Source organism: Impatiens glandulifera, chromosome 5 (assembly GCF_907164915.1).
Source record: "Impatiens glandulifera chromosome 5, dImpGla2.1, whole genome shotgun sequence".
Lineage (NCBI taxonomy): Eukaryota > Viridiplantae > Streptophyta > Magnoliopsida > Ericales > Balsaminaceae > Impatiens > Impatiens glandulifera.
In genome coordinates this window covers 47,517,971-47,545,950 of record NC_061866.1, presented here as the reverse complement: position 1 = coordinate 47,545,950, position 27,980 = coordinate 47,517,971, and the positions used below count along the sequence as shown (strand labels likewise).

General features: G+C 30.4%; 3 protein-coding genes and 2 non-coding genes across 5 annotated transcripts; 2 read left to right on the top strand and 3 right to left on the bottom strand.

The window, feature by feature from the left end:
• Window positions 1-704: 704 nt before the first annotated feature.
• Window positions 705-4,353, bottom strand: LOC124938447 (uncharacterized protein At4g15545-like). The gene is made up of 8 exons (XM_047478888.1): window positions 3,863-4,353; window positions 3,714-3,782; window positions 2,293-2,346; window positions 2,127-2,190; window positions 1,978-2,046; window positions 1,620-1,893; window positions 1,068-1,146; window positions 705-986 (listed from the first exon to the last, which is right to left on the bottom strand). The coding sequence occupies exons 1-8, from the start codon at window positions 4,124-4,126 to the stop codon at window positions 894-896; spliced, it is 966 nt and encodes a 321-aa protein (XP_047334844.1). The 5' UTR covers window positions 4,127-4,353; the 3' UTR covers window positions 705-893.
• A 1,138-nt stretch (window positions 4,354-5,491) lies between these two features.
• Window positions 5,492-7,804, bottom strand: LOC124939891 (protein unc-45 homolog A). The gene is made up of 3 exons (XM_047480348.1): window positions 7,471-7,804; window positions 6,352-6,540; window positions 5,492-6,142 (listed from the first exon to the last, which is right to left on the bottom strand). The coding sequence occupies exons 1-3, from the start codon at window positions 7,651-7,653 to the stop codon at window positions 5,819-5,821; spliced, it is 696 nt and encodes a 231-aa protein (XP_047336304.1). The 5' UTR covers window positions 7,654-7,804; the 3' UTR covers window positions 5,492-5,818.
• A 3,043-nt stretch (window positions 7,805-10,847) lies between these two features.
• TRNAR-UCG lies at window positions 10,848-10,921 on the top strand. Its single transcript has one exon. It is a non-coding gene; the product is annotated as a tRNA-Arg (tRNA).
• A 1,351-nt stretch (window positions 10,922-12,272) lies between these two features.
• On the top strand, window positions 12,273-12,344 carry TRNAH-GUG. Its single transcript has one exon. It is a non-coding gene; the product is annotated as a tRNA-His (tRNA).
• Window positions 12,345-12,801: 457 nt separating this feature from the next.
• LOC124939539 (probable LRR receptor-like serine/threonine-protein kinase At1g56140) lies at window positions 12,802-27,293 on the bottom strand. The gene is made up of 24 exons (XM_047480004.1): window positions 27,191-27,293; window positions 22,909-23,104; window positions 22,519-22,590; window positions 22,274-22,345; window positions 22,102-22,173; window positions 21,334-21,405; window positions 20,112-20,183; window positions 19,934-20,005; window positions 19,700-19,771; window positions 19,549-19,620; window positions 19,406-19,477; window positions 19,227-19,298; window positions 19,077-19,142; window positions 17,774-17,839; window positions 17,616-17,660; window positions 16,953-17,017; window positions 16,002-16,378; window positions 14,807-15,002; window positions 14,574-14,738; window positions 14,331-14,449; window positions 13,960-14,170; window positions 13,634-13,865; window positions 13,410-13,560; window positions 12,802-13,337 (listed from the first exon to the last, which is right to left on the bottom strand). Exons 1-24 carry the CDS (start codon window positions 27,291-27,293, stop codon window positions 12,942-12,944), a joined length of 3,108 nt encoding a protein of 1,035 aa, XP_047335960.1. The 3' UTR covers window positions 12,802-12,941.
• Between the last annotated feature and the right edge of the window lie 687 nt (window positions 27,294-27,980).

Sequence of the window (27,980 nt, the reverse complement as noted above, 5' to 3'; positions counted from 1 at the left end):
AAAAAATTATATAATAACGGCGGACCGTCAAAGATAATATTCTCGTCTTCTCCATTCTTAACTTTCAACTCCACCATTGTTATTATGATCAGTAGTCATATAACTTTTGTTTATTATTAAATCTTTTCTAATAAATTATTAGTCATTAAAAACATCACAATCTAATACAGGTACTTAGTGGGGGTGGGGGACCCTGAGCGTTTAAAAGTCACCTCTATGTGACGAGGTCCTAACTTTAATTTTTAAAGATCAAATCTTAGGCAGATAGGTTGAATTTATTACTGCAAAAAATAAATAAATATTTTTTCAAAAAGACTTAGGAAGTTGGGTGGTGAGTAGTAATTAATTAGTCTTTATGCCCTCCAAATAAGGGGAAAAAAAATCCTAACAGGGATAAATCATAATAAATTCACAGCCTGACATCTTTATTATAAATGAGCTAGGCCATGAATTTGGTGAGAACCTGACTTTAATTCCTATTAAAAACTTCAAAGCAATTGTTTTTTTAACATCTAGAAGAAATCAAGTAATAAGTTATTAAGGCCTTGTTTGATGTGTCAACCATAACCCAAGATCAAACAAGGCATAAGCAAAAACATTCAAAGTGATTGAAAGGTAGAGAAAACATACCAATTTTTTCTCAATTTGAAAAGCAATCATCATTTACACCTGCAAAATAGAAAAACTGGGAAGGAGAGAAATTGATAATAATAGTAATTTTGACAATCAGAAAAATGAAGTGTATTATGTTACCATCCATCCTTCTATAATATAAAAGATAACACATCTTGCTAATATCAATATATATAAATTAATATAGTAAGCAAACAAGAAAGCTTAAAAGACTTGAATATTAAATCATCACCCCTCATCATAAAAACCATTTCAAAAGCTTATTTGAAATTGCGAGTTAGCAATCCATGGAATGATAGATAAAGGTCTCTATTGTCTATTCCAAATATCTCCTCAGATTTCCTTAAAGTCTCCTGAAATAAGAGAGGGGACACCCATTAATTTTTTCATACAGAATTTTCCAGTTTATTATTCCATCGAAACATCAAATTTACCTCTTTAGATTTCTCCTGAGCGTTAAACTCCTTTATGTTTGCCAAAAATGCACTGAATTGTTCGTAGGAAAGACGGCTCCTGGATAATCAAGGAACAATGAATAATAAGTATAAAAAAAACAATAACTTCATTTTAAGATCTAAACACTTCTTCTAACATAACTTGAGATATTCATATTGAGACCTAAATGCATATTCAATTGTGTTAAACTAACATGACTGCCAGGTGTTTATTTTAAGGGCATAAAATTTTGAATGATATTCAAAATATCAAAGTTGAAATTGATCTCCAATTTGAATATCCTTGTTCAAATCCCATTTTAACAAAGTTTAATATAAATGGGCTAGCTGTTTTGTTACCATGTTGAAAAAATCTATCAAAAATCACAAGGATTTAAAAAATAATTTCAAAATTTCACTTAATTATAATTTTTTATAAATTACGAATAATTTTAAACATATAAACTTCAGATTTCATTTTAAATATCTCACCAATCTTGTAATAATAAATTAAATCATAGATAATTAGCATGCCACAGTTACGATTCTCACCTTGTTAGGCGAAAGAACTCCTTTCCTCTTGGGCGTCCTCCCCTAGGTGGAGAATTTGCGGCTGATGACTGCTGACTAGACGGAAACCATGAAGACATTGAACCATGTTGAGATTTAACGGGAGATGTTGCACCTGAGGTTAACTGAGGGGATACTGCAGCAGAATATCTGACTGGAGATACATTTGTAGATGCCATTTTCGGAGTTCCAGTTGGAGTAAGGCGTGGTGTAATGTGTGTTGTTGTTGAACTTCTTTGCATAGATTGCTTCGAAACTATCCGCAAGAAAATCATCTCAAATGAAACTGTAAATGAAGGAAATTCTTAAACAAAAATGTGGATGAACCGATGAACAATACCATTTTCAACTGCACGGCCATTCAAGGCAGATAACGAATTGTGCTTCCTCTGACCATTCATATCTGAATCTATTCACAATTTACATGTATAAGTTTGCATTTGATACTATCAGTTTTAGATGGAAAAGAGACAATATAATTATAAGTACCCTGGACTGTATAAGATCTGGGAGCTGATTGAACAGAGGTGTCAAGATCAACAGTTTCAGCTGGCTGTTGAAAATGAGCATTGTGATGAATAATTTATCAATGGAGTAACATCAAGAAATCATCTACTAAAACAGAATGAATATTCTGATATGTTAGAGATCTTACTGACGAATTGTCATCATTGAGGGACTGCATCAAATGCTTCTTAAAAGTCTCCAACTGTGAAAACAAATCAAGCAAGTTAGTGTGTTTGGTAAAATTGAAAATAAGTGTTCAATGTTGAATACTAAATTTTAAGCAATTAGAACTACCCAAAATTCTAGGCAATTTTATTTAAGTCACCGAAAAATATAGGTTGAATATATCTAAATTTTGAAGTATTTGGTTTTGGTATGTATGTTGATTTACAAAAAAAGTGGAACTAATGTCAGAAAAAATACTTAAAAGACTATGTTACCCTTATAATCACCTAATTTGATTGATTTAAAGGGGCTAAATGTTGTCTTTTGGATACTCATACTAGATTACCGAGTTAAGGCATACATAGTTTACCCATTAAGCCAGGTTCTTTAGCTTAATTTGAGTGAATCTAAATAATTAAGTGATTTTAAATAACAAAAATCAAATAGGTACTTAATCATTTAGATTAAGTGATAAATTGTGTTATCAAATAAAACATACTGAAGTTCTAGTAACAGAGGGATTTTGTAGCTATGAAAAAAATCTCAGGAACCATTTTAGTTCACTTCAAATAAATATATTTATTAAACCAGACTGAATTCTTTTATGGGTAGAGTGCATTCTTTATCAAGGATTAGGAGTTGTTCAAACATGAGATATTCACGTCCAGATTGAAAAATGTCTGGATTGCTTATCCTCTACATTTTTCAACAGTATCCATATCTGTTCAAAACATGAAGGAGATAAAATTTCTTTAATCACCAATGCCATTAACATTTTCTTGTTCACCACCTCTAAACAGATAAGGACCAAGATATCCAATTTCATTAAGTCAAGTAATCATACAAAAAGATTAGAAACACTTCCAGCCATTTTGGGTTTATTTATGATCAGATATACATAAGTATTAAGAGCTTTCATATACAAGATACTGGTCATCTGCCTAACATATCATAACTTTCTTGTTGTAAATCAAAAACTCGTTTCAAGCAACAAAAAGAGAAATGGGGGATTGGGACAACTCGTTTGCCTTTTTGTGTTATTTATTTGAAAAGAATTCATTGTAAGCTTGTAGGCTACATAAGGTGATGGATACAATAAAGTTCTTCTAATTAGCACCAAATCTACAATCAAATTTTATATAATCTAAATCTTCCTTGTTAGGGGATCAATTTGTTCCATATTTTCAAGCGTGTAAACATCTACACTTCAGTCCAGTTAAGTAAAATGAATGTCAAAGGAGTGTAAAATGTAAACTGTTCATGTGAATTTAGAATTGCCTTGAAGACTAAATATCAGTTCAGTATTTGCAATGTGATGTTTCAAGCCTCTATTATCAACATCAATTCAGAATATAATAACAGATACATCAGCTTAAGAACAAACAAAGAAACAAAAACCCTCACCTTAATCAAATCACGTCCTAGCTTCCTCGCCGTCATTGCCAACGAATCCCTCTCTTTCACGAGCTTCACCTTCAATTAAACAATAGCAAAGAGTCAATTACAGATAAGAAACACGATAGCACAAACAAATAGAAAGAAAATCAACATACATTATCATCTTGAACAAGCTTGAATTTCGTATCAGCTTCCTGACATGCCCGATCAAGTTGCACTACCTTATCTTCAAGCTCCGATATAGAACGATCCTTGTCATTTACCTTCTTCCTCAACCTCTCAACCTCCAATTCGAGATTTGATACCCTAGATGCAATTGCCATTGACGTAATCTTCCTAGCGAGGTCAAGTTGTTCGTATGGATCGGTAGGAATCACTGCCAGTACCTCATCTGGAATATGAAAGTCCGGTGACGACATTTCCAAGTCAAATACCTGCTCAGTTGGATTTTCTAGCCTCGATCGAACGCCTTTTGAAATAGAAATCGAACTAGAAATGAGTTATTCTCTACTGCTGTATCAATCGAGAGTTATAATATGAACGGCCGATGATGATTAGAGAAACCCTTGGTAGAAGATTTCGGAAGAAACAAGAGAGAGAGAGAACTAGGCTAAGTTGCTATCTCGTATGGAAAATAAATGAAATGAAATTCACGAGATCGCCCTTTCTTCGTTTTAGCGCTCGCTTTAAGATATTGAAATATTTTGTTATTCCCTCCTTTTCTTATGTCACACCATCCCTAAAAGCACTCATTTTTGTCTTTCTTTCCTTTTCACCTTTATTTTTTATATATATTTTAATAGAAATGTTGCATAATCTGATTTGCAAGAAAATTAAGATGGCATAATTTGATTCGCTGAAAAATTAAACTCTCCTCACCTTTTATCTTTTTTTCAGTAAATGACACATGATACGTCATTTTCTCTCAAATTTCCTTTTCTATCACTATCATATTTTAATTTAAAATTTATAATAAAGGATTAAATATTACATTAAATAAAAGACTAAATTGTATTTACATAATCTCATACAGATTTGGGGTTTAATTTTATTAAATTTACAATTTTAAATAAATATAATTATTTCATGACACGTCATTTTCTTTCAAATTTCCTTTTCTATCACTATCATATTTTAATTTTTAATTTATAATAAAAATTAAATATTACATTAAATAAAAGACTAAATTGTATTTACATAATCTCATTAAGATTTGGGATTTAATTTTATTAAACTTACAATTTTAAATAAATATAATTATTAGGTTTTGTTTGAATTTTTTTTTTAAATTGATTAATTAGGAAAGTAATGATTGATAATAATTTTAAGTAGGTGAATATTATTTTAGTAGTATGATATATAATGATAAAATATAATATAATAATTTAAAATAAAATATATTTAATATTTTAGTTAATTAATTGAGTATTATAATTGATGAGAGAGATTGCATTAATAATTTTTTAAATTGTGTTATTTAAATAATTCAAATCCATCCAATTAAGTATTTCAAATAAATAAGATAAGATTAAGCCTTATAAATAACTTAAGTATTTCAAATAAATAGAATATTATTGAAAAATATTTTAATTTTTAATGAAAAAGATAAAAAAAAAAAAACAGCCCTTGATTAATTGTGGCTTATTTTGTGGTTTAAAATTTATTTATTATTTTAATAAAAATAATTGAATTTGGATAATTTTTGAATAGTTGAAATTTTAAACATTGGTGTATTTGAATTTGAATTTGCTCATGTCTGGAAATTTTGGAACAAGGACCACTAATTAATTGAAGATTTCATAATGGCAAATCAAAAGTACCATTTCTACCCTTGTTAATTATAAGAACTCCATATATATATATATTTTTTTTTATAACCTGTACTAATATAAAATACAAATTTGACATAAGAACTTACAAATTTGACATAAGAACTTACAAATTCCCACTGTTTACATTTACTCCTTTTGAATTTGTATGCAACAAATTCAATACCAACTTGGAGCGAATTTTTGGGTCAATTTGGTGATTCAAAATCATCCAATTGAGCCTAATTGAGGACTTGTTTTGGATCTGTAGAGTTTGCACCTTTTGGCAATGCCACAATTCGATTATTTAACTGATCGCACGCCAACTGTTCTTAAGCGAAACCGATATTTCGGTTGTGAATCCTCGTAGTCTTCGTCATCTTCATCGTCGCTACTTGATTCGTCTTCAACACTGTCCCATCGTGAATAATCAAGTCTCGAATGACCCTTTGGCTTTGGAATTGCTTGCCAACCTTTGTCCTTTTCCTCCTCTTGAAGAGGAGTAACTTGATCTTTTTCTACTACATGTAACACTTCTTCTTGTTCATCATTTTCATCTCCATTGTCACTCTGTTCGTCGCTCTGTTCTTCAAACTCGGTTTCATCTTCAGGTATAGGAGCAAGTGACTACTCTTCATCAGAGAAAACAATTAAATCATTCAATAATTCTTATAATAATCATATATGGAACATTGAAAGCTAGAAACTCTTCTTTTATTTATTCAAAAACTAGGGTTTATTCCTTTTCATAGTGAGTATCCAACCTAGTGGGCTTATTTTTGTTCCTTAAAAGAAAGAAATATGGCAAATATGAAATGCAATAGAGATTTAATTACCAATTGTGTCTTAAGACGGGCATGAAGATTTCGATAGACTTCAGAGGATGGATTTAATTCCATAAGCCTGTTAACATCGAAGAGTGCTGAATGATATTCCTTGAGTGTGACTAGTGTCTGAGCACGCAACATCAGTGCTCCGGTGTGGTTATTATCGAGCTCAAGCACAGAAGTACATTCCTCTGCTGCCTAAGATTATTGACAAGATATCAGCGTGGTTCAAATAGAATTGAATTTATATGATTTTGTTATGTTTCAATTCCATCAATTATACTTTGCAAAATGAAATTCCAAGATTTCCCCAAACATGAGAACTGAATTGCAATTCAATGTCAATTCAAATTTCAATTCTCTATTCACTTTCTCTTCTAATAACAACAGTTCATAATGGTTTCAATGCCAAGAAAACATAAGAACTGAATTGCAATTAAATGTCAATTCTAATTTCAATTCTCTATTCACTTTCTCGTCTAGTAACAACAAACAGTTCATAATGGTTTCGAAGCCAAGAAACATAAGAACCGAATTGCAATTCAATGCCAAGAAAATTAACTGAGTGACTATGCTATGCTGCACATTACATTTTCAGAAGATCTAGCTCATAATGGTTTTCGGTTTTCGTCTATGATTTTCTAAAGCGAGTTATCATTCCCATGAGAATAACAACAGCTTCTAATTGCTTCTACAAATTCATATGATTCTGCTTTCTCTTCGAGTTTCTGCTATGATTTCTAAAGTAAGTTACCATTCCCATGAGAATAACAACAGTTTCCAATTGCTTCTACAAATTCATATGATTCATCTTTCTCTTTAACTAATCAAAGGGTAAACTACTTCCTCTGTGTCTAACTCAAGCTCTGTCAAATGAGGAATACAGACTGGACTCAGTGAGGCCAGTTTGTAATTAAGTACCTATTTGCTAGAAGAACATATCAAACACCAAGATTTGCAAGCTTATTTGATTGATTATCCTTCAAAATCCCTAATTATTCAAACAATGTAAAAAACTCCTTCTTTGATCTATTCAAACAATGTAAGAAGAACTCATTCATTGATTCATTCAATTGCTAATAATCAAACACAGTAAATATATAATTAGGATGAGAAATGAAATGAAACCTTTTTGAAATCGTGCAATTTGAGGTAACAAGCGGCTCTGTTGCTATGAAGAGCAATCTTCTGAGGTTTCGTTTTGGCCATACCAAGCGCCTCGGAGTAGAATCCTAAAGCTTCTTCATACTGACTTTCCCGATACATCTGATGAGCTCGCTCAATCTTGTTAATCGGCGGCGCCGACGCCATATATGGTTGAATCTATCAAATCCTCCAGAACTGTTGTACTAAACGGATATGAATTAGTCTCGTAGATATCAAACTGATAGAATGAATGAATCAACGTAACTGAAACTGAAACTGGTATAAAAAAACTGATTCAGCAATAAGAAATTGAAACTGATATAGTCTTTGTTAAATCAATCGTAAGGATTTCAGTATTAGAATGGAATGGAGATTGAATGATCTTTCGGATAAAGTTGAAGAAGAGATCGAAGCGAAGAAGCTATAGAGAGAGAGAGAGAGAGAAGGGGCGGGATGCTGCTGGAGCGTAAATCAATCATAGACAGAGAAGAAGGGACACGATGGACTTCCTAGGGCTAGTTTGATTTGGCTTATTTGTAGTTTATAATATTAATTTAATACAATACTTTCTTTTATTCATTTCAGCTTATCCATATTATTTATTATTTATTAAATGCTGCGTATGTTCTATCTCTAATTTATTTTATAAGTTTAATTTTATCTCTTATTATAAATTGATTGATCGATTGTATTAATATCGATTTTAGTGGTTACATGGTTCTGGTTATTTTAACCGATAATTATTTTTTAAAATTAAATATTAAATTTCTTAATTACTTTTAATTCTTGTTTGTTAGGTGTATTTTTTTTTAATTTTATAATATATTATATTATTGTTATAATAGGATATATTATGATAATATTTTATAGATATATTTAAAAATATGTTATAAATAACATAATATAATTTTAAAGTGTTTTTTAACTAATAATTATCTAAATTAGATTTTTTTTTTAAAATAATTCTATATAATTTATAATTTAAAATTTAAAAATAACTAATATATATAAATTATTAAATATTATTTATAATATTTACAAAATAACTAATATAAATATATAATTAAATTATTACAGTTTATCACTTAAATTGCTAAAAAAATTATTTAAAATAAATTCCAGTTTTTTCACTAATTAGTTAGTTTACTTGAAATCACACCAAATTCACCTAGTTAAAATATTTTAAAAATAAACAAATAGTAAGTAAAATTAAAAATTAATAATAATAAATAAAATATTTTATTTAAGAGAACGATGACCTTTTCTTACTAAAGAAAATCAACTTTTTTGTCGGCTTTTTTTGTTTTTGTTTTTTCTTTGTACAATCACTTTAAATTTTAATAAGAATTGAAACTAACCATTTTAAAAATAAACATATATATCATGGCTTTTTAATTCATCAATTTTTTTTATTTCTTTTAAGCTTTTAGATTCATCTTGATCTACAAATATAATATTAGCAATTTAAAAATCTCATCGTTTAAAATCCCATTCCTGTCAAACTCTTAGGATTTCTTAGATATTGGTTATTTTTGGGTTAAAAAACATGTTAATTGAATTTTTAATTAATTAAATTATTATAATATTTTTATAATTTATTTTTTATAAAATTAAAATATTTTAATTAATGTTCATATATTACTAAATAGAAATAAGACTTTTAAAATAATTATATATGCTAATCTAGTTTAAGTGATTTGAATGTTGAAAAGATGTGATAAAATATAGAGGAGTGATAGAGGGAGGGAATTTAGTGAGGGAATGACGTGACATCATTTTCATTGGTTGAAAAATGTAAAAATGGGAGGAAAGAGAGAAAAGAGAGAAATTATTTAATTTTTTCAGCGAATAAAATTATGCCACGTCATTCCCTCACAAAATTCCCTCACTTAATCATTTCTCTAAAATATATGAGATTAAATGGGAAATTGGACTAAATGACCCTACAAATAAGGCAAATTGCCTCCAAGGTAACAAGATATATACAATATACTAATAGTATGGACTATTGATGAAAGCAAATGAGATAGATGGACGGGAAGATCTTATCACAAATATTGATCAGATGGAGGGTGCTTTAGGGAGGGTACATGTCAGTTTTTGTGAAGGTAGGTTAGTTTTATAAAAGAAGTGCAGTAGCAATGAAGGTAAGTCATTTTTTTATAAATGTAGGACAATTTTTGTATGTTTACAGGTACAAAATACCTCCAAATAATGAAGTATGTTTTAGTTGTAAACATAACAGTGATATAAATATTTTCATCACATATTTTAGTCATAAACTCACCAACCCAACATTTATAATTCAACAAAATGGTAGTTCAACAAATAGCCAAAATTTCTAAAGTTGACCTACGTCTCTCCATTGCATCAGTGTCCAATACCATGGCCAAACAGTCCGATTCAACCACCATCGACAAAGGGAATCCAATTTAACGAATATTGGAGCAAAAGTCTATGATTCAACCACCATCGATGAGTGTGTTAAAAAATTTTAATTGTATGTATTAATTGTTTAGTTGAGTCATAATTGTTGTAATAACAGGGTATATATTTGACTAAATTGAATAATAAAGTAAATGTAAAGTTATGTTGAGAAAAAAAAATGGTAAAACTTATGAGGAATATATATATATATATTTTTTTTTCAAACACTTGTTAACTTAAAATTAAAGCAAATGAAAATGGAAGTGATATTAAATTTTTTTTTTTTTTAAAGTTTAATTTAGTAGAAAAAATAATTTGATACTTTTGTTCACTTTTCTAAAAGAAAAATATAATATATTTTTATTTTTTTTAATTCATTTGGTTTACAATATTGACTTGTTGATTTTTTTTTTCAACTTTTAAGTTATTTATTTTCTTGTCAGAATTTTATTTTTTATAAAATTGGAGATTAACTTATGTTTCAAAAAGTAGTGTAATTGACATATCTTATTTTTTATATATATAAAAATGTTAATTCTCAATTGTTTAAATAAGGAAGATACATGTAACAAAAAATAATTATTATTAAATAAGAATCTAAATATTCAATTATAAAAAAATATATAAAAATTAAAATTCTGTTGGAGAAAGATTTAACCATTCCTAACAAAGTCTTGATAATATTATTCAGATTTTAAAAAACCATAATAACAAATCCAGCTCACCTAAACAGAAAATCGCATAAAAGAAAATACAAAAATAATAAAAATCTGAATAATAATAAAAAACGACTTAACTGATGAATGAAATAAAAAACATTCCAAGCTAAAAACTTAAACTACTTTTCAAATTAAGTTTTGTGTTGATTTTTGTGAAACTCTAATGTGGAGTTGTGTGATGATAAAATTATTAATGACTTTTGGACTCAACAAGACCGCATAGCGCAGTGGATTAGCGCGTCTGACTTCGGATCAGAAGGTCGTGGGTTCGACTCCCACTGTGGTCGATATTTTTGACCATTTTCAAAAATAAAATTTTAACTAGATGTCTGTCTTTCTCTATTATACATGTCTTTTGTGACAGCAAACCAAATCAGGATCCACAACAAATTATATGAAACATTTTTTTTTAATGGTAAGCAAGACTAAACCAGTGACCTTGCGTTCTACCGTTGAGATAATCGAGCCTTCAGCATTTATTAACACATAGCTTGTACATTGATCTTACATGTAGGCGAATTGCGACCACAAGGAAAGTTCTTTTGAAGACAACATTCCATATTGTTTAAGAAAACAAACAGTATCAAATGTTTGAACATCAAAACGAGATAAAACTATAACATCATCAGTTCACAACAAAGAATATATAGGGTTAATTAACAAACCTTCTCGTAAAGAAAACAGTAAACTTACAAAGAAGGATGACAAGATGCATGGATGGCAAGTTGTCAGCAGAAAACACAATACCAGGATATAGAGATTGCCCAATTATAGGATATTATACTTATAACATGAGGCAATAATATAATAATCATTCTACCATTTAAAAAAAAAATCATAATCAATCTAATCAAATAATATTTTCAAGCAAAACACTAATATATTCAAATATCATAACAAAATATCAATGTTCTAACATTCCCCTAAATCCAATTTAGTGATTTTAGTATTGACTAGGATTAATAACATAATTTTAAACTTGAAAAGGTAACAATGTCTTTGTTTCCACGTTCATCAAACTCTAGGCTTTTATTTGTTCTTAAGACATTGTTTCTGACCCGGTTTTGCTGTTAGAACTCTAGAAGCTCTAGATAATTTAGATGCTGAAATAAGACCATATCGGATTTTCATGAAGCTTATGATTTTTGTTTATTTTTAAAGAGGTCAAATTATTTATTAGAATAAAAGGAAACACTAGAAGCGTTCAAAACGTTACAGAGTGTGAAGGGAAAAGAAAGATAAATAGAAGAAGAACAAGGGAAGAAACATGCCACTAAGAAAAGCTAAATACCAATGAGATAAAAAAAAATCTCATCCCAAAAAGCATAAAGCGTTCAGTTCCAAAACCTTTTTCTAGAAATATTTTTCTATTCATTTTTTAAAATCGTTCACCACGTTACGAGGGAATATGCTCCATAATTTAAGCGTGCAAGCTGAGATTGTTCGATAAAAGATCAAAAAAATTCTCATCCCTTATAAAAGTTTTTTTTCCTTAAATGAAGCAAAATCATGAAGCCCTTATTCTTTCAATACCGTATTATTCCTTTATAAAGTTTGACGTTCCTTATTTTTCAAATCATCCATCACATGATCAGATAGATGTGATTTCTAAAAGAATAGAAAAAAGTAAAACAAAATGTGGCTGTAGTTTAGTGGTAAGAATTCCACGTTGTGGCCGTGGAGACCTGGGCTCGAATCCCAGCAGCCACATGCAATTTTTTTAGCATTGAGATTATTCATAAAGTTTCGTTAACACAATATAATCTGATGCCAACCAGAAAAATAACAATTAATAGTTGAGATCTTCTTCCAATTAGAATTAGAAACATTCCAAAAAAAGATGACTACCTAACACAGAAAGAAAGACAAATAATGAAAGCACTTACAATTGCTCTAATTTGAGTAAATTGCTAATTAATTTGAGATGGCAATGAACCATAGAAGTTGTTTGCAGCAAAAGACCTGAATTATCAGTGAAAACAACTGTAAGCATATTACATGCATGCATGCATCATATACAGTTTAGATTGAATTTTCCAAAAGAAAAAAGTAGGGTAAAGAAGGATACAAAAAAACATACAAGCTTTTGGTATCTCCCCGGAAAATTTATTAATGCCAAAAGTCTTGATAAGAAATTTATGGAACCAATCAAACACAACAAATAATGACAAAAATGTAAACAATAATAATATTTTCAATTTGCGTGAGAGTTTTAAACCAAATTCTGTCTAGAAGAAACACAAACAGAATAATAAGCCACATATTATAAATTACATACATATACACAAACATAATAAGATTCACTGCTTATTTTTCCTCCCCAATGCTGCCATCAAGCAGCAGAGGTTTAGATGGATTGTAAGTAGGGGACCCTTCTGTAGAAGTTCCGACTTCTGTGTTAAATGAGGTGAAGTGTGTTGTATTTTCAGTTTTCGAGTCCGGTGAATAATTGGTCATGAAAGTGGTGGTGGTGTCGCTAAATTTCCAATCAGTCAGATATCCAGGCCGAGAAGCCACTGAACCAACTTCTATGTCTCCAGAAAGCATTGCCACTACACGAGACATGGAAGGTCTCATTGCTGGAGAAGTCTGAGTGCAGAGTAGAGCCACCCCAATTAATCGCTTTACTTCTTCTTCGTTAAACTCTGACATCTTTTCATCTACAAGCTCAACTTCAGCATTGTTTTCGTGCAGATTCCAAGCCTGCATTTATAGAAGAAAAAGAAATTCAAATTTGTTGGATATAATTCAAAATTTCAAAATGATGAGACATACCCATTCTAGAAGATAGATCTTGTCTGTATCCAAATTTGAGTCAGAGTTTGGTCTTCCAGCCACAATCTCCAAGGTCACCACACCAAAACCAAACACATCAGCTTTCTCTGTAAGGTGTCCACGCATAGCATACTCTGGTGCGAGATACCCACTGCAAAACAAGGAAAAGATAAAAGTCTTCAATTTAGGACTTCAGGGAGCAGCTTAACTGAAAGAGATCTTACATAGTCCCTGCAACACGGGTGCTTATATGGGTCTTCTTATCATCATACAGTTTGGCCAAACCAAAATCAGATATCTTGGGATTAAGACTGGAGTCGAGCAAAATATTACTAGCCTTCACATCTCTATGCACAATTCGTATCCGAGATTCCTCATGAAGGTAAGTTAAACCTCTTGCTACGCCCAAGCAAATATCAAGACGAGTGGGCCAATCAAGAATTAAATCAGCCTTTCCTGCAATGTATATATGCGAAGAACATTCACATTCACCATATTATCTCAATTTGTAATTCTAAAGCAGGAAGAACTATGAAGGCAATCAATATACCAAACAGTGCTTGGTCGAGACTCTTGTTTTCTAGAAACTCATAAACAAGCAGTCTTTTTTCTCCTTCAAGACAGCAACCATACAGTTTGACAAGATTACGGTGCTGCACTGCAGATATTGTAGCTATCTCTGCTACAAACTGTTTTTTTCCTTGGTGGGATGCAACGGACAATTGCTTAGCAGCAACTACCCGTCCATCACTGAGTGTCCCCTGTTGAGATAAAAGAACAAATTAATAAACAAAAGAATTGCATTAATTGTTTTATGCATCTTGGTCATTATGGCATAAAAGGTAAGGGTAATAGGGTATGTTTATTTTTATGGTTCATTTTAGTTTAATTTTGTGTTTCTTCAATTACATGGTAGATTACCTTGAAAACCGGTCCAAAGCCACCCTCCCCAAGCTTGTTCATGGAGGAAAAATCTTCTGTTGCAGCTCTCAGCTCACTGTAACTGAACATGAACGGTTTCGTCTCCATTCCCAGGAACTCTGTAAATATACACATAGAACAAATGAGTAAAACTTCTTGAAGATTTCATTTTTTCTCCTCACTGACCAGAAAGAAGCTAAAAGAACAGAGGCAGGTTAGGTAATCAGGTTAACAACACTGTACCTTCATCATCAATGTTCTGTAATCTTTTTTTCCTTTGAATATAGAAATATAAAGCAAACAAAGATGCCAAGATTACAACTCCAACAGAAACAACAACTCCCTCAATCAAGCCTGTATTGTTCTTCTTAGAGCTTGGAGGCTTGTTACTTACGGTGGGAACAAAGTCTGTAGAAAAGCTTAAGAAGTCATGTATGGCATCTCGATAATTTAATAGATCTGTATCAAAAGAATACCTGGAGTTGCACTGATTGCTGAGATCAAGGGACCGTATGTATCTTGTGGGGGTATACAACAGGTCCCTTTACCAGCCCAAAACAGATGGATCTCAAGATAGTTTTCAAACACATTAGCAGTAAATTTTCTTTCATGGGGTCGAGTTGCACCACCTGCCGCTTTCACTATATCAAAATCCTTAAGTTCTAGTTGTCCCTGAAAAAATTATGTGAACACTACTTTTTAGGGAATTCTTGATATCAGTCACTCTAAAGCTATATAAATGAGTTGCATTGGCCATGATACCTCTTGGATCCACAATTGCATTATTTGAAAAACAAAATCAAAGCATGAAATATTCACACATAATGCCTAAAATGGATATATTAGACACATTTAATGGGAAATTTGACGAAATAACCCTGATAACAGGGTTATTTCAAAAAATAATAAGGGAGTAATCTTTGCAAAAACTAACCTTTTGCCCCTGGCAAAAAACAATTATACCCCTGGCAAAAATAATGCCCTCTTCACTTCTTTCCCCTTTCTCTTCCTTCATTCTCCCCTCTTGCCGAAACTTTCTCTCTGTTTTCTCCTCGCCGGAAACTTTCTTCGACCTGAATTTCCATCCTTTCTAGGAACGGACCAATATACTCCCGGAAAAAATAATTCCTTCTTCTCTTCTTTCCGTCCAAGCAAACGCTGCCGAGACTTCTGCTTCTTCTGCTTCCCCTCTCCCCGACGTCTGTTATCTTCCTGACGTCTGCTACGCCTGCCGATGAGTTTCATATTTATATTGTTATAGCTGAAAACATTGTTCATATTGATTGTTAGCGCAAGCGAAAATGCATTTTTCGTAGACGAAAATGCATTTTCCGCATACGAAAAATGCATTTTCGTCTACGAATTTACTTTTTTTCGCCTGCGAAAAATGCATTTGCAACATTTTTCGTAGGCGTCTCGGCGGCGTTTGCTTGGACAGGTCGTTCCGCTGAGGGAGGGAATGTGGTTCGTCCGTTGTAGCCGTAGAAGGGAGAGAAGAGAATGAAGGAAGAGAAAGAAGAGAAGAAGCGGAATTATTTTGGCATGGGGTATATTATTCTTTTGCCAGGGCAAAAGGTCAATTTTACAAAGATTACTCCCCTGTTATTTTTAAAAATAACCCTGTTATGTTATCAGAGTTATTTCGTCAAATTTCACCATTTAATAAGTTACCTGGATATATACATCAAAAACACGCCTTCCAAGACTTTGCCACTTAGACTGCTCGTTAGATATTTCAATTTCTGCAAACTGGAGGCTGACAGTATAGTTTCCATTCTCAAGACCTAATCCGTAGTATCTGAGAGATCCAGGAGATTTTCTGGCTGTTTGGAACAACTCTGAGTCTAAACTATTGAACTGAGACGTAGAGCCTGCTGTAAATAGTGGGTTATTGTTCTCTGCAAAGCGCCCGGCATTACTCACAGCCCACCGGCTTGTGCCGGTAGTAAAATATGTGGCTGGTCCAAGACTCTCATTTTCCCTCTCAAATTGAATACCGGTAGAAGAGGTAATTGGAGGACCACCACACTTGATTGCAAAGTTGGAATCTGTTCATGAGCAAGAAAGAAGACTATGATGAACTCAACTCATAATTGTTCTCTCAGAAACAATATTGGAATAAACAAGACCGCATAGCGCAGTGGATTAGCGCATCCTATTTAAAGATTAACACATTGTTCTCTGTGTTTTCACATTGAGAATTATCTTCCAAACTTAGATAGAAGGGCATTGAACCTACATACACTGCCCACAATGGAAGAGAATATTTCAAAGGATTTTAATTTGATGTCTCTCTTTCTCTATCCACCATATGATTTGCTATTTTGTGTATATGATAAGAATTATAGTGCTATGCATGTCTTTTGTCACAGAAAACCAAATCAGGATCCTCAACAAATTATATACAACTTTTTTTTAAATGGTAAGGAAGGCTCAAACCCATGACCTTGTGGCTATAAAGCTCGACCTTCAACAAATTATATAAAATTACCGCTACAAAAGGATAAGTTCATCAAATAATGGTAGAATCATAGGTTCTAATCCAAAGACTTCCAACTTCAACGTGCAAAGATGTTGAATTCTCATGTATAGAATAACACAAAGCTCGTACATTGAACTTACATGTAGGTGAATTGCGACCACAAGGAAAGTTCTTCTGAAGACAATTTAGACCAGAAGGCAAACCACTGAAACAAACAACTGTTCATGTCAATTACAACATTCCATATTGTGTAAGTAAACATGCAACATCAAATGTTTGAACATCCAAGATCATATTCCGATAGAACTTCATCTATATTTTCCAGAATCAACCAGTGTAGAATTGTATAAATGAAATAAGTCAAAGGATGGTCAAACATGAAACTTATGGAAAAGAATATATAATGAGAAAGCATCTGAAAGAAAAGGTGTGAGCATCATGTGTAAATATCAAATTAGTCTCATTCAAAACAACACCTTTGCCTTTCCAAGAGACATTAACTCCAAGTGTCTTCCCTAAAAGAAAGGTTTATTAATACTTATAGGAACATTCATTTAGTTCTTCCTCTATTGCCTATAATTTGTAGGTTACTTTGTAACAGTTAATCAAACAAATTTATGAAGAAATCTCCTTTCTCTTCCAATATATTCAATTGAGCTGTCATTCAACTTTATTGCAAATGAGTCAAATCAAGTGTATGCAAAATTATCAAGGAACAGGCTCTTCATTCAAAAAGTGAAAAAGGAAGATAGTAACACACTATGTGAACACATATATCTAGAGCATGAGGCATAGAGAATTACCTGTTGTTCGAGCTTCCAATAGTGAAGTTATTGGCAACTAAATTACTGGGAAATATACAAAAGATAATGCAACATCAGATTAAAAAGTACTTATATCAAATATCAGACTTGTTAGATAAAATTACAAGAAAGTAGTGACAATATTTAACTTTACATACATCTGCAGATTGTTGTCACTTATCCAAGTAGGAAATGACCCTGATAGTTCATTATAAGAAAGATCTCTGCATGCAATAGAAATGTGAGAAGTCTTTCCATAGCCAATAAAACCAAAACAAATGTATCTTAACATGCAACTAGCACTTTCTTCAATGCATTCTCAATACCTTTAATTAAAGTCCAATACTTTCACTCCATATTTATCACTATTTTTAAGGTAAACACGAAAGTTTAGGAATAGGTAAGGATTGGGAAACAAATGTTGATCGGACAGGTTTTCCTTGTGTCAGAAGATCGGCTTCCATGGGGAAATTTTATGACATGGCAAAAGGCGAATAGTTGTTACCACAAAGTAGTTCAGCAGTTGATTTTAGATATTTATGAAAAAAATGATTTAAAAAGGGAGCCAAACAAACTAAAGTTTGGAGCCATAGATCCTACCCAGATTGTATGTGACAATCACTGGGCAATCACAATTGCCCCAAAATCATGTTCACCACAATCAAACTATACATGTTCAGATTGATAGACATCTTATGAGTGAGAAAGTTGAAAACAAATCCATCATGCTCAACTAAGTTCCATCAAGGCAACAAGCACCTCGTATTCTAAACAAGGCACTATTTTGGTGTGCCTTAACCAAACTAAGCTCGGCCCTTGGTTTGGAGAATCTAGGCTTAATTTGTATACCTGATTTTATTTCCTATATATATTAGAATGAACAATGAGAGATTTCACAAATCCTAATTAATCTTGATTGAAGAAAAACAAATTTTATAATTGTAAATATAGGTGTGACCTATTATGAGAATATTAACAAGGATTTTTTTCTCATTCAGTTATGATATATCATGGACATTATTTGAAAGACAACAACATATTAATACAAAATGATTGTATTGTTGGTAACAAGTGATCACCCTATATGTCTATATAACAAAAATCAAGCCTAATCCTATTAGACATCATAACTTTGTGATTTTGGAAGTGGATTTGTTTCTAAAAGAAACAAGAAGTATGACACACAAGACTAACACTATTTTTACAATTCTGAGGAAATTACCATTGGCTCATTTCAAGTATTACTGACTACATGTTAAACTCAAAAGAAAAAGTGGCACTGACAAATTACTAGCATAAATTTGTATATATGAAGCCAAAATATCAACAAGTTACTGCCATCTTTGAAATAAAATAAAACATCTTAAGAGTGGTGGCAAAAGAATTTTTGAACTGATAGAACTTAACTGATGGAAAAAAAATTACATGATCCAAGTACAAGTTCATTGAAGATGTACTTACACAATGAGGAGAGATTGGCTTTTTTGTGAAGGGACAGAACCAATCAGTTTGTTATTCCCAAGATACCTAACCAAAAAGTTGTTAGAGGCTTTATCGCATTGAATGCAACGTTGGACTAAAATAAAAACGACCAAGTGAGGATGTTATTACAAGAAGGAGAGAGAGCTCAAATTGAACACTGCCTCTGGAATCCATCCTGTTAAGTTATTGAAACTCAGATCACTGCAAAATTGAAACAGGTATCCTTGTTAGAGATGGGAATATATGCTAGAAAATAATGAGAAAAATAATTGTCTAAACAGTATTTAAAAGATAAGAAGACATCTTACAGAGATGTCAAATTTAAAAATCCTCCCATAAAGCTTGATATAGATCCTGAAATATTGTTGTTTCTCAGAATTCTGCAAAGATACACCTCTATATTAGGGAGGGAAATGAAAATTCGACAATTTTATAAGCTACAGTTCCTTACAAGGTTTTCAGAGAAGTCATGTTCTGGATAAAAGTTAGTTGTGAGCTCCCCGTGGTTAAGTCACTTATTCGTCTGCAAATAGTAAAGATATTCTTTTGAAGATAAATACTTTATTACAAAATGAAAGGCACACATAGCTGTAAAAACTCACAAGCTCTCCAACAAGGTTAAGTTGGAAAATGTTGATGGAATTGGACCCTGGAAAGAATTCCCCTGAAACCTCCTGCAAAATAATTATCTGTGACTGAGTACCATCAATTATAATGGCAAACGTTCAGCCACATCTGAACTATAGAAGATAGCAGTAGATGTTGAAGTTCAAGAATGAGATAAAGATAGAACACCATTATTTCAATGCATAGAAGAGAAAACTTGGTATGCTTACAATTCTGTTAACTTAGTCCAACCCCCAATGAAATCAGGTATGTTGCCTGTGAAATTATTATCTGATGCCCACCTACAAGCGCCAAATGTTACTCGGTAGGAATTTCAGGTGGTTTGTGTTATAAAAAGAATCCCATAAAGGAAAAAATAAATAAACAAATGGTCTTGAGAGCTCTTACACAATATTCAGATTCTGTAGAGCAGCAAAAGTTGCAGGTATAGGACCACTAGCTCCACAACTATCCATATACCTGTCAAGGTGTGGGATGTTCATCAATGACACATGTTCTTATAATGAAGAAAACAATGCACTTTTTATAAAGAAGGATCAACAACAAAATGGACGACAAGCAGAAAATATCCAGAGAGCAACTGGAATGCAAAGTGGCTCCCTTTTTTTCTAAAGGGATATTAGTGCATACAAAGGGTGTCCACATTATCCTATAGGTAAGTTAAATCGTCCACAAATGTGGAGCATGAATAACGAATTGACCCTGGGTAGTTAGTCTTGAGAACATATCAAATCTATTTAGTATGTAGCTTAGGGACTAGCAATAGAATATTAAGAGATAACTACAGTACTTAAATACTTTTGTATCCTCCAATCCTATATGCAACTTTTTCCTGTCATGAATCTCCACAGAGATGCACAAGTATAACGACTAAAGATTTATTAACATGGCATCCATTCCATGAATTGGAGACTATAAATAGTTACCAAGGAGGTTATTCAAAAAGTAGACATATTAACTTTTAGTCTTGCATTATCTTCTATCATGTGAAGTTGCTAACCAGGAAAAAAACAGTTAAACCATGTCACAATCTTTAGTTTTTGAAAAATGTCCAGCAGTAGAAATATTATCATATATTTGTCCTACTGTAGGCAAAACTGATCAGATCATAACTGATATGCATAGTTTGGTTGGTCAAACATGCCACAGCTTTAGTGACCTAAACATTTGTTTGTCCATCTTCCCAAAAATAATTACAACAGTTACCAAATTTTTTAGACGAGTAATAGAACACTGTTTCTAACTAGAGATATTTGTCCTCTGAACTGCTTAGTGGAATCATGTGTTAGGACACAAATAATAATATCAACACCATAACAGATGTACATATAGTAATAGCATGAAAAGAGTTCCTGTTAAGACTCATTTGTTCTAGGATACCAAGTGTTATAATTTAACATGTGCATCTACTTCCAATTAGAATCAGAAAGCATTCTGATATGAAAGCACTCTTCATAACCGTCTTTTCTAATAACCGCTAGACGTTTTAACTCCCTTCTTTAATTATTCCTTCTCAATTAGCCCTACCTACCTCTCGTATCACATTCCAACGAAAGATGACTACCCTAACAAAGAAAGGGAGAAAATTACATTGATAGGCAGAACTTACAATTGTGTTAATTTCAGTAAGTTACCAATTTCAGATGGCAATGTACCAGAGAAGTTGTTTGAAGAAAAAGACCTGAATGGCGAGTGAAGAAAAATGTAAGTGTATTAATGCATAATATATATTTAGACTAGATCTTTCTCGAAAGAAAGAAAAAAACAGAGTAAAGAAGAAATAAGAAAGTGGAATACAGCTACTTGGCTTAATTGTTGTGGTGATTGACAGAAATTAAGTATTTGATGCCACGACACTAGATAAGTTGGATAACAGAAATATAACCATGTGCCACAACTTTATAACAGTAATTAAAAGAAACAGGAATGTTTCCATTATCTGGCAATGGACCAGAGAAGTTATTGGCAAAAAATAGATATGAATGATCAACGAAGAAAAATGTAAGTATATTAAATGCATCATATATACTTAAATTAGAGCTTATTTCAAAAGGGGGAAAAACAAGAATACAGATTGACATAATTTGTTGTGGGATTGAAAGAAATGAATTATTTGATGATCCACAACACTAGATAGGTTGGATAACAGAACTATTTCCTGATAACCATGTTCTACATGAGAGAACATATGCATGGTATCCGGCCAACTCTATAACAGATTAAGAAAATGGAATATTTCTATCATATCGCTCTTTGGCCTTTTTATAGGTTACAGTATCGGCAGTTCTACATTAGTTAATCTCTTTGTAGTCCCTTGCTTTAAGAGATGAAAATCTGTCCAATATCACTTTGGAAATAGACGGAAAAAAAAACATACAATAATCTTAAATCTGTAAGCAATCCTAGTTCCTTTGGTATCTCCCCAGACAATTTATTAACACCAAGAGACCTGAGAAGAGATTTATTGAACCGTCAAACACAGAAAAGAAGTGTATTAGGATAAACTATTCATCGTGTAAGGGAGATAAAACCAAAAAAATGCATCTTACAAGTACTGCAATCGAGTCAGATTGCCAATAGCTGGGGAAAGAGGACCTGAGAGTATATTCCGTCCAATGTCCCTGCCACAGATAAAAATGTATTTCAGCATTATGGATCATTTTGCAAATCCAAACCATAATAATAATAAAATGGATTCTGCGGGTCTACTAGTTTAAATCAATTGTGAGTATCTCAACCTAAGGGCATTACACAACTCTACTAAAAAAATTAGTTCAACAATGAAAAGACTTACAAGAAAGTGAGGAATGTAAGAGTCCATAACGCATCTGGGATTGTTCCTGCAGCATTTACTTCATATACTCTTCTGTGATTGACATTTAGAGTAAAGCTTCTTAGAAAAATAAAATAACAACAACAAAAGTGCTTAAGATTATGAAAAATAGGAATTGAAAAAGGATTAGAATCTCCTCCCGATGCTTATTGTGTAGCTAGTTTAAGAAAAACAAAATGAAAGGATTATTTGAAGACAAAGTGACAAACATCCAATTAGCTAGCAGTCTTACAAGTTACGGATCCAGTACTAAACTGTAGAATCACAACTGAACTGAAATAGAATAACGATCGCCAATACGATCAAAAGATAGAGCAAAATGGCGCGAAGAAAAGTGGAGGAGGAACTAACAGTTGAGTAATATGACAAGTAGCGTTGTTGTTGAAGGTACAGTCGCATTTGATGCCTGGATTGTACGATGGATTTTGGAAGAGGGAGTTTGAATCGATGGCAACTCCAGTGCATGGGTCTCCGATTACGTTCCATTGACCGCCCGTCGACGGAAATGATACTCCCCAGTGTTGGAATATGGTGTTCAAGTCAGCAACTGAAAAGAAAATCTTATTCACTTTTTATTTTATTTTTATTTTTTTTAACCAACTAGGTTAATAACACTCTACATTTTAAATTTAACACCAAATTTGATAAATACAACACGTTTTTACAATATAATTTCAACATTTTAACTAACTAATCTATTTATATATATAATGATGTTTCATTTTTAAAGGTGTCTGAATTATAATATCGAGAATTGTGATTAATTTGGATATATATATGAAAATAAATTAATAATTTTATTTAAAACTAAGTAATAAAATGAACACAAATTAGTCTCAAATTATATTTTGTATTAAAATTTAAATATAATTCAAACGTTTAACTTATGGGTCATTTAACTTACTAGTGGGTCTGTTTGAAAATAGATGGAGTTGAAGTTAGAATTGGGATGTAGTCGGAGAAATAAATATTATTAAAATTTTTAATATATACATAATTAAAATATATTTTAAACATTGTTTTATTTAAATTAATTTCTAATAATCTATTTAAAACAAAAATAATTTATAAATAAATAAAAATTTCTTTGTTCAAAATTAATTTTGTTTAACAGAAATGATATTTATAAATAAATAAAATATTAATGTCACTATGTTAACTAGTATAAATTCGTACCATTGTACAAATAAGAATATATATATAAAAAATATTATTTATCTATAAATATTTTAAATAAAATTAATATTATTCGAATCTAATTAATTTAAAATTAGTTTTAGTTTGTAAAAATTAAATTTAATCTTAAACTTAATGTTAATATATATTTTATCTCTTTCACACTCCCACTTAACCCCCAATTAACTAATTTTATCTAAGACTCACACTTTTTTATATGTTTTTTTATACCCTTGACAAATCACTCAATGACCATAATTTTGTGACTCACATTTTTTCATATGCATCTTTATCCCTCGACAAACCACTCACAAATCTTAGTTGACCACTATTTTACTCTCATTTCAACAATTAATCTCAATTGATCATAGACCTCTTATCCAACGTCAAATCAACTACTAACTACTAACCACTACCCGACCTTCATCTCGTGACCTCAAACTTGTAAATGTTCGTCAAACGAACCACTAATTCCAACTTCACACTCGACAAACCACCCACCACCTGATCTTCATCTCGTGACTTACACTTTCAAATGTTCGTCAAACCAACCACTAATTCCGACCTCACACTTTCAAATGTCTCGTATTATTTGTTTTAAAGTTGTGTCATTATATATTATAGTCAAGAATGCATTTTTGAAAATCTAAATTTGCATGTTTGGGATTCGAACTCTGGTATTAAGTATGAAATGTGAACCCTTTAAATGGTAGACCACTTGAGATTGTTAAAATAATTTTATTATTTTGTGTATATATATATATATTTTGTATTTAATATTTATTATCAATTAATTAATTTTTATATTAACTAAAAAAATTATTTATGTTAAAAAAAGAAAATATTATATATATATATATGATAAGGAAAAAAAATAATAAAAGATAAAATTGTATTTATATAAAATTAATGATTAAAATATATAATTTATATATAAATTATTTATAAAAAATATTATATATATAATTAATTAGAGATAAAATAATTAAATAAAAAGTATAAGATAAAAATATATTTATAGTCAATAATGCATTTTTTTTAAATCTAAATTAGAATGTTTTAAGGTTCGTGATTAATCATTAAATATAACTTTAAATAATTTTATTATTATATATATATATATAATATATATATATATATATATATATATATATATATATTAAGAGAAATAAAATAATTATTAAGAAAGAGGATGGATGACATAGATTATTGTGTTGGTTTTTTCACTTTAAATATCATTTTATTTATTTATATATATATATTAGCTGTGTTTGGTAAGGAGTACTACACTCTTAAGATAATATAATCTATATATATATAATAATGCTTAATTTTTAAAGTGTCCGGATTGCCGGGTCGAGAGCCGTGGTTAATTTGAATATATGTGAGAGTAAATGAATACTTGGGTTTGTAGGTTAACCCGCCCATAAACTTAAAACGGTTAAAAATAAAATTAAAAATACTATAGGTATGGTTCGAACTTGCAACCTAACAAAACAAATACAACCTTTTAACCAACTAGGTTAATAACACTTTATATTTTAAATTCAACCCAAAATTTGATAAACGCGTGACATTTTAACAATATAAGTTCAATTTTTTAACTAACTAATCTATATATATAATGATGCTTAATTTTTAAAGTGTCCTGATTGCCGGGTCGAGAGTTGTGGTTAATTTGGATATATGTAAGAGTAAATGGATACTTGGATCGGATTGTGGGTTGACCCGCCCATAAATTTAAAACGGTTAAAAATAAAATTAAAAATGATATAGGTATGCTTCGAATTTGCAACCTAACAAAACAAGTACAACATTTTAACCAACTAGGTTAATAATACTTTATATTTTAAATTCAACCCAAAATTTAATAAACGCATGACATTTTAATAATATAAGTTCAACTTTTTAACTAACTAATATATATATATATATATATATATATATATATATATATATATATATATATATATATATATATATAATGATGCTAATTTTTAAAATGTCCGGATTATCAGGTCGAGAGCTGTGGTTAATTTGGATATATGTGAGAGTAAATGGATACTTGGGTCGGATAGTGGGTTGACTCGTCCATAAAATATTTACGGTAATATTTTTTTCACGATTTTTTATATTATTACTCGTGCAAATACACGGGATATATGCTAGTTATCTTAATAGTAAAATTATAAGGTATTTGGTTGAATTGGTTTTATATGTCTAATAAAATTAATGTATAACTTATATCTTGAAAGGGGTATAAGCTAGTAATAGTAATACCTTACACCTGTTAAAATATTTTTTAATTATATTTTTTTAATATTAACATTAATTTGTTTTTATAATTTTTTATTAAAATTTAATTGTTAAGCTTTTATTATTTTTAATTTTAGTTTCTATTATTTTTTATTAAAAATAAACTTATTTTATAAATTTTAATATTTAATATTTAAAATTTTAAATAATTTTAAATTTTATTTATTTTTACAAAAAAAAATAACTTTATTTTATAATTAGTACTATAAAAATAATAATAATAATATTAATTATAATTATTATCTCTTAACTCGGTTAGTTTAATAATTTAAAAAATATATATTATCATTTATATTTTAAATAAAATTATAAAATAATACTAAATATTTATTTTTATATATTATTATTAATTTAAAATAATAACCTAATTATATTATTACTTATTTATTTTATATAATATTAATAATATTTAAATTAATTAAAATACTATTAAAATATCAATAAGATTAATTAAAAATAATATTAAAAAAATAATTAACAAAAATTAAAAAAATTAAAAATATTATTTTATTCTTATACTTAAATTTTATATATCTACTAAATAAAAAATTTTAAACTTATAAAATTTCTTATATTTCTATCCAAACAATAATCAATAATCAATAATGGTATATATAAATTATATTTTTTTATTCCTCCTTATTATTTATATCCAATATGTTATACCGAATTATTAACTACCGAATTAGTTAAGAGTATTAATTACCGAATTTTAAAGAATTAATTGACAAAACTCAAAACTTTAATCTAAATTTAGTAGTTAAATTAATAAATAATTTTTTTATTATAATTTATAAATATCACATAATAATAAATTAATTGCCTTTAAAATAATTAAAAAAAACAAAAACTTAATTTTATATAATTTTATCACGCCCAAAATTTTAAATCCAACAAATACTCCTTTTTGACAATTGGATTCTCTATTAAATTTATTAAATATTTTTTGATTTTAAAATAAAAAATTAAATACCTGATAAATAAGATTTAATTTGATTTTAAACAAATAAGCTTGTAAATGTGAATTAGAAAATGATGCAATCGATCTGACGGTTACGCCATCATATTCTTTCGAGATAATTGAACTGGATGATTAAAATGAAAACTGTTTAGAGAGAGAGAGAGAGAGAGAAATAATTACTTTCAGCGGGATCTGTAGTAGCGTTTGAAGCTCGAGCAATTCCAAAGAAGAAGAAGAAGAGCAAGAGGCGGTACGGATCATGAATTATCGGAGATCTCGCCATCAATTCTTACTTTTAACACTACTAGAATCAGCTACTCCGACGTCCTCTTATCGGCCGCCGCCGCCGCCGCCGCCGTAAGCTCTGTTTCCTTTTCAGCTCAGAGGAGGAATTGAGACTTTTCGCTCATTGACTAATTTAAGATCCACTCTTCATCCTTTTTAAATATAAGTTGGAGCTCATATGCTACGTTTACGTTATATATATTTTATTGTATTTATTATTAATAATAATTTTTTATTTTATTTTTGTTAATAAGGAAAGTTAGCGTGAAGTGAACAGAGAAATTATTCATTTTCAAATTATTATATTTTTATTTTATTATACATTAATACATTTATAACTCTTTTTACAAAAATACAATTTTCGCTCACTTGCAATCATAACCATTCATTGTCTTTTAAATAACTGACCAAATATTTATCAGATCAGATCTTCTGCTACCGATTGCCGTGTTCCCCTGTGGCGCACCAATCAGATTGCAGCATTATTAATTTAATAATAAATCAATCTGGGCAGGAGACGGAGGGAGGGAGAATCCGGAATCCGGGTTTAGGCCCGGGTTCACACAAGACGCCGTTAACGGAAGCGCCCGTTAACGCCAGGAAATAATATAATATTCAGATAATACCCAGATAAGATATCTTCGCTCTGATCTACACGCCCATTGAAATGACCCTCATGTAAACC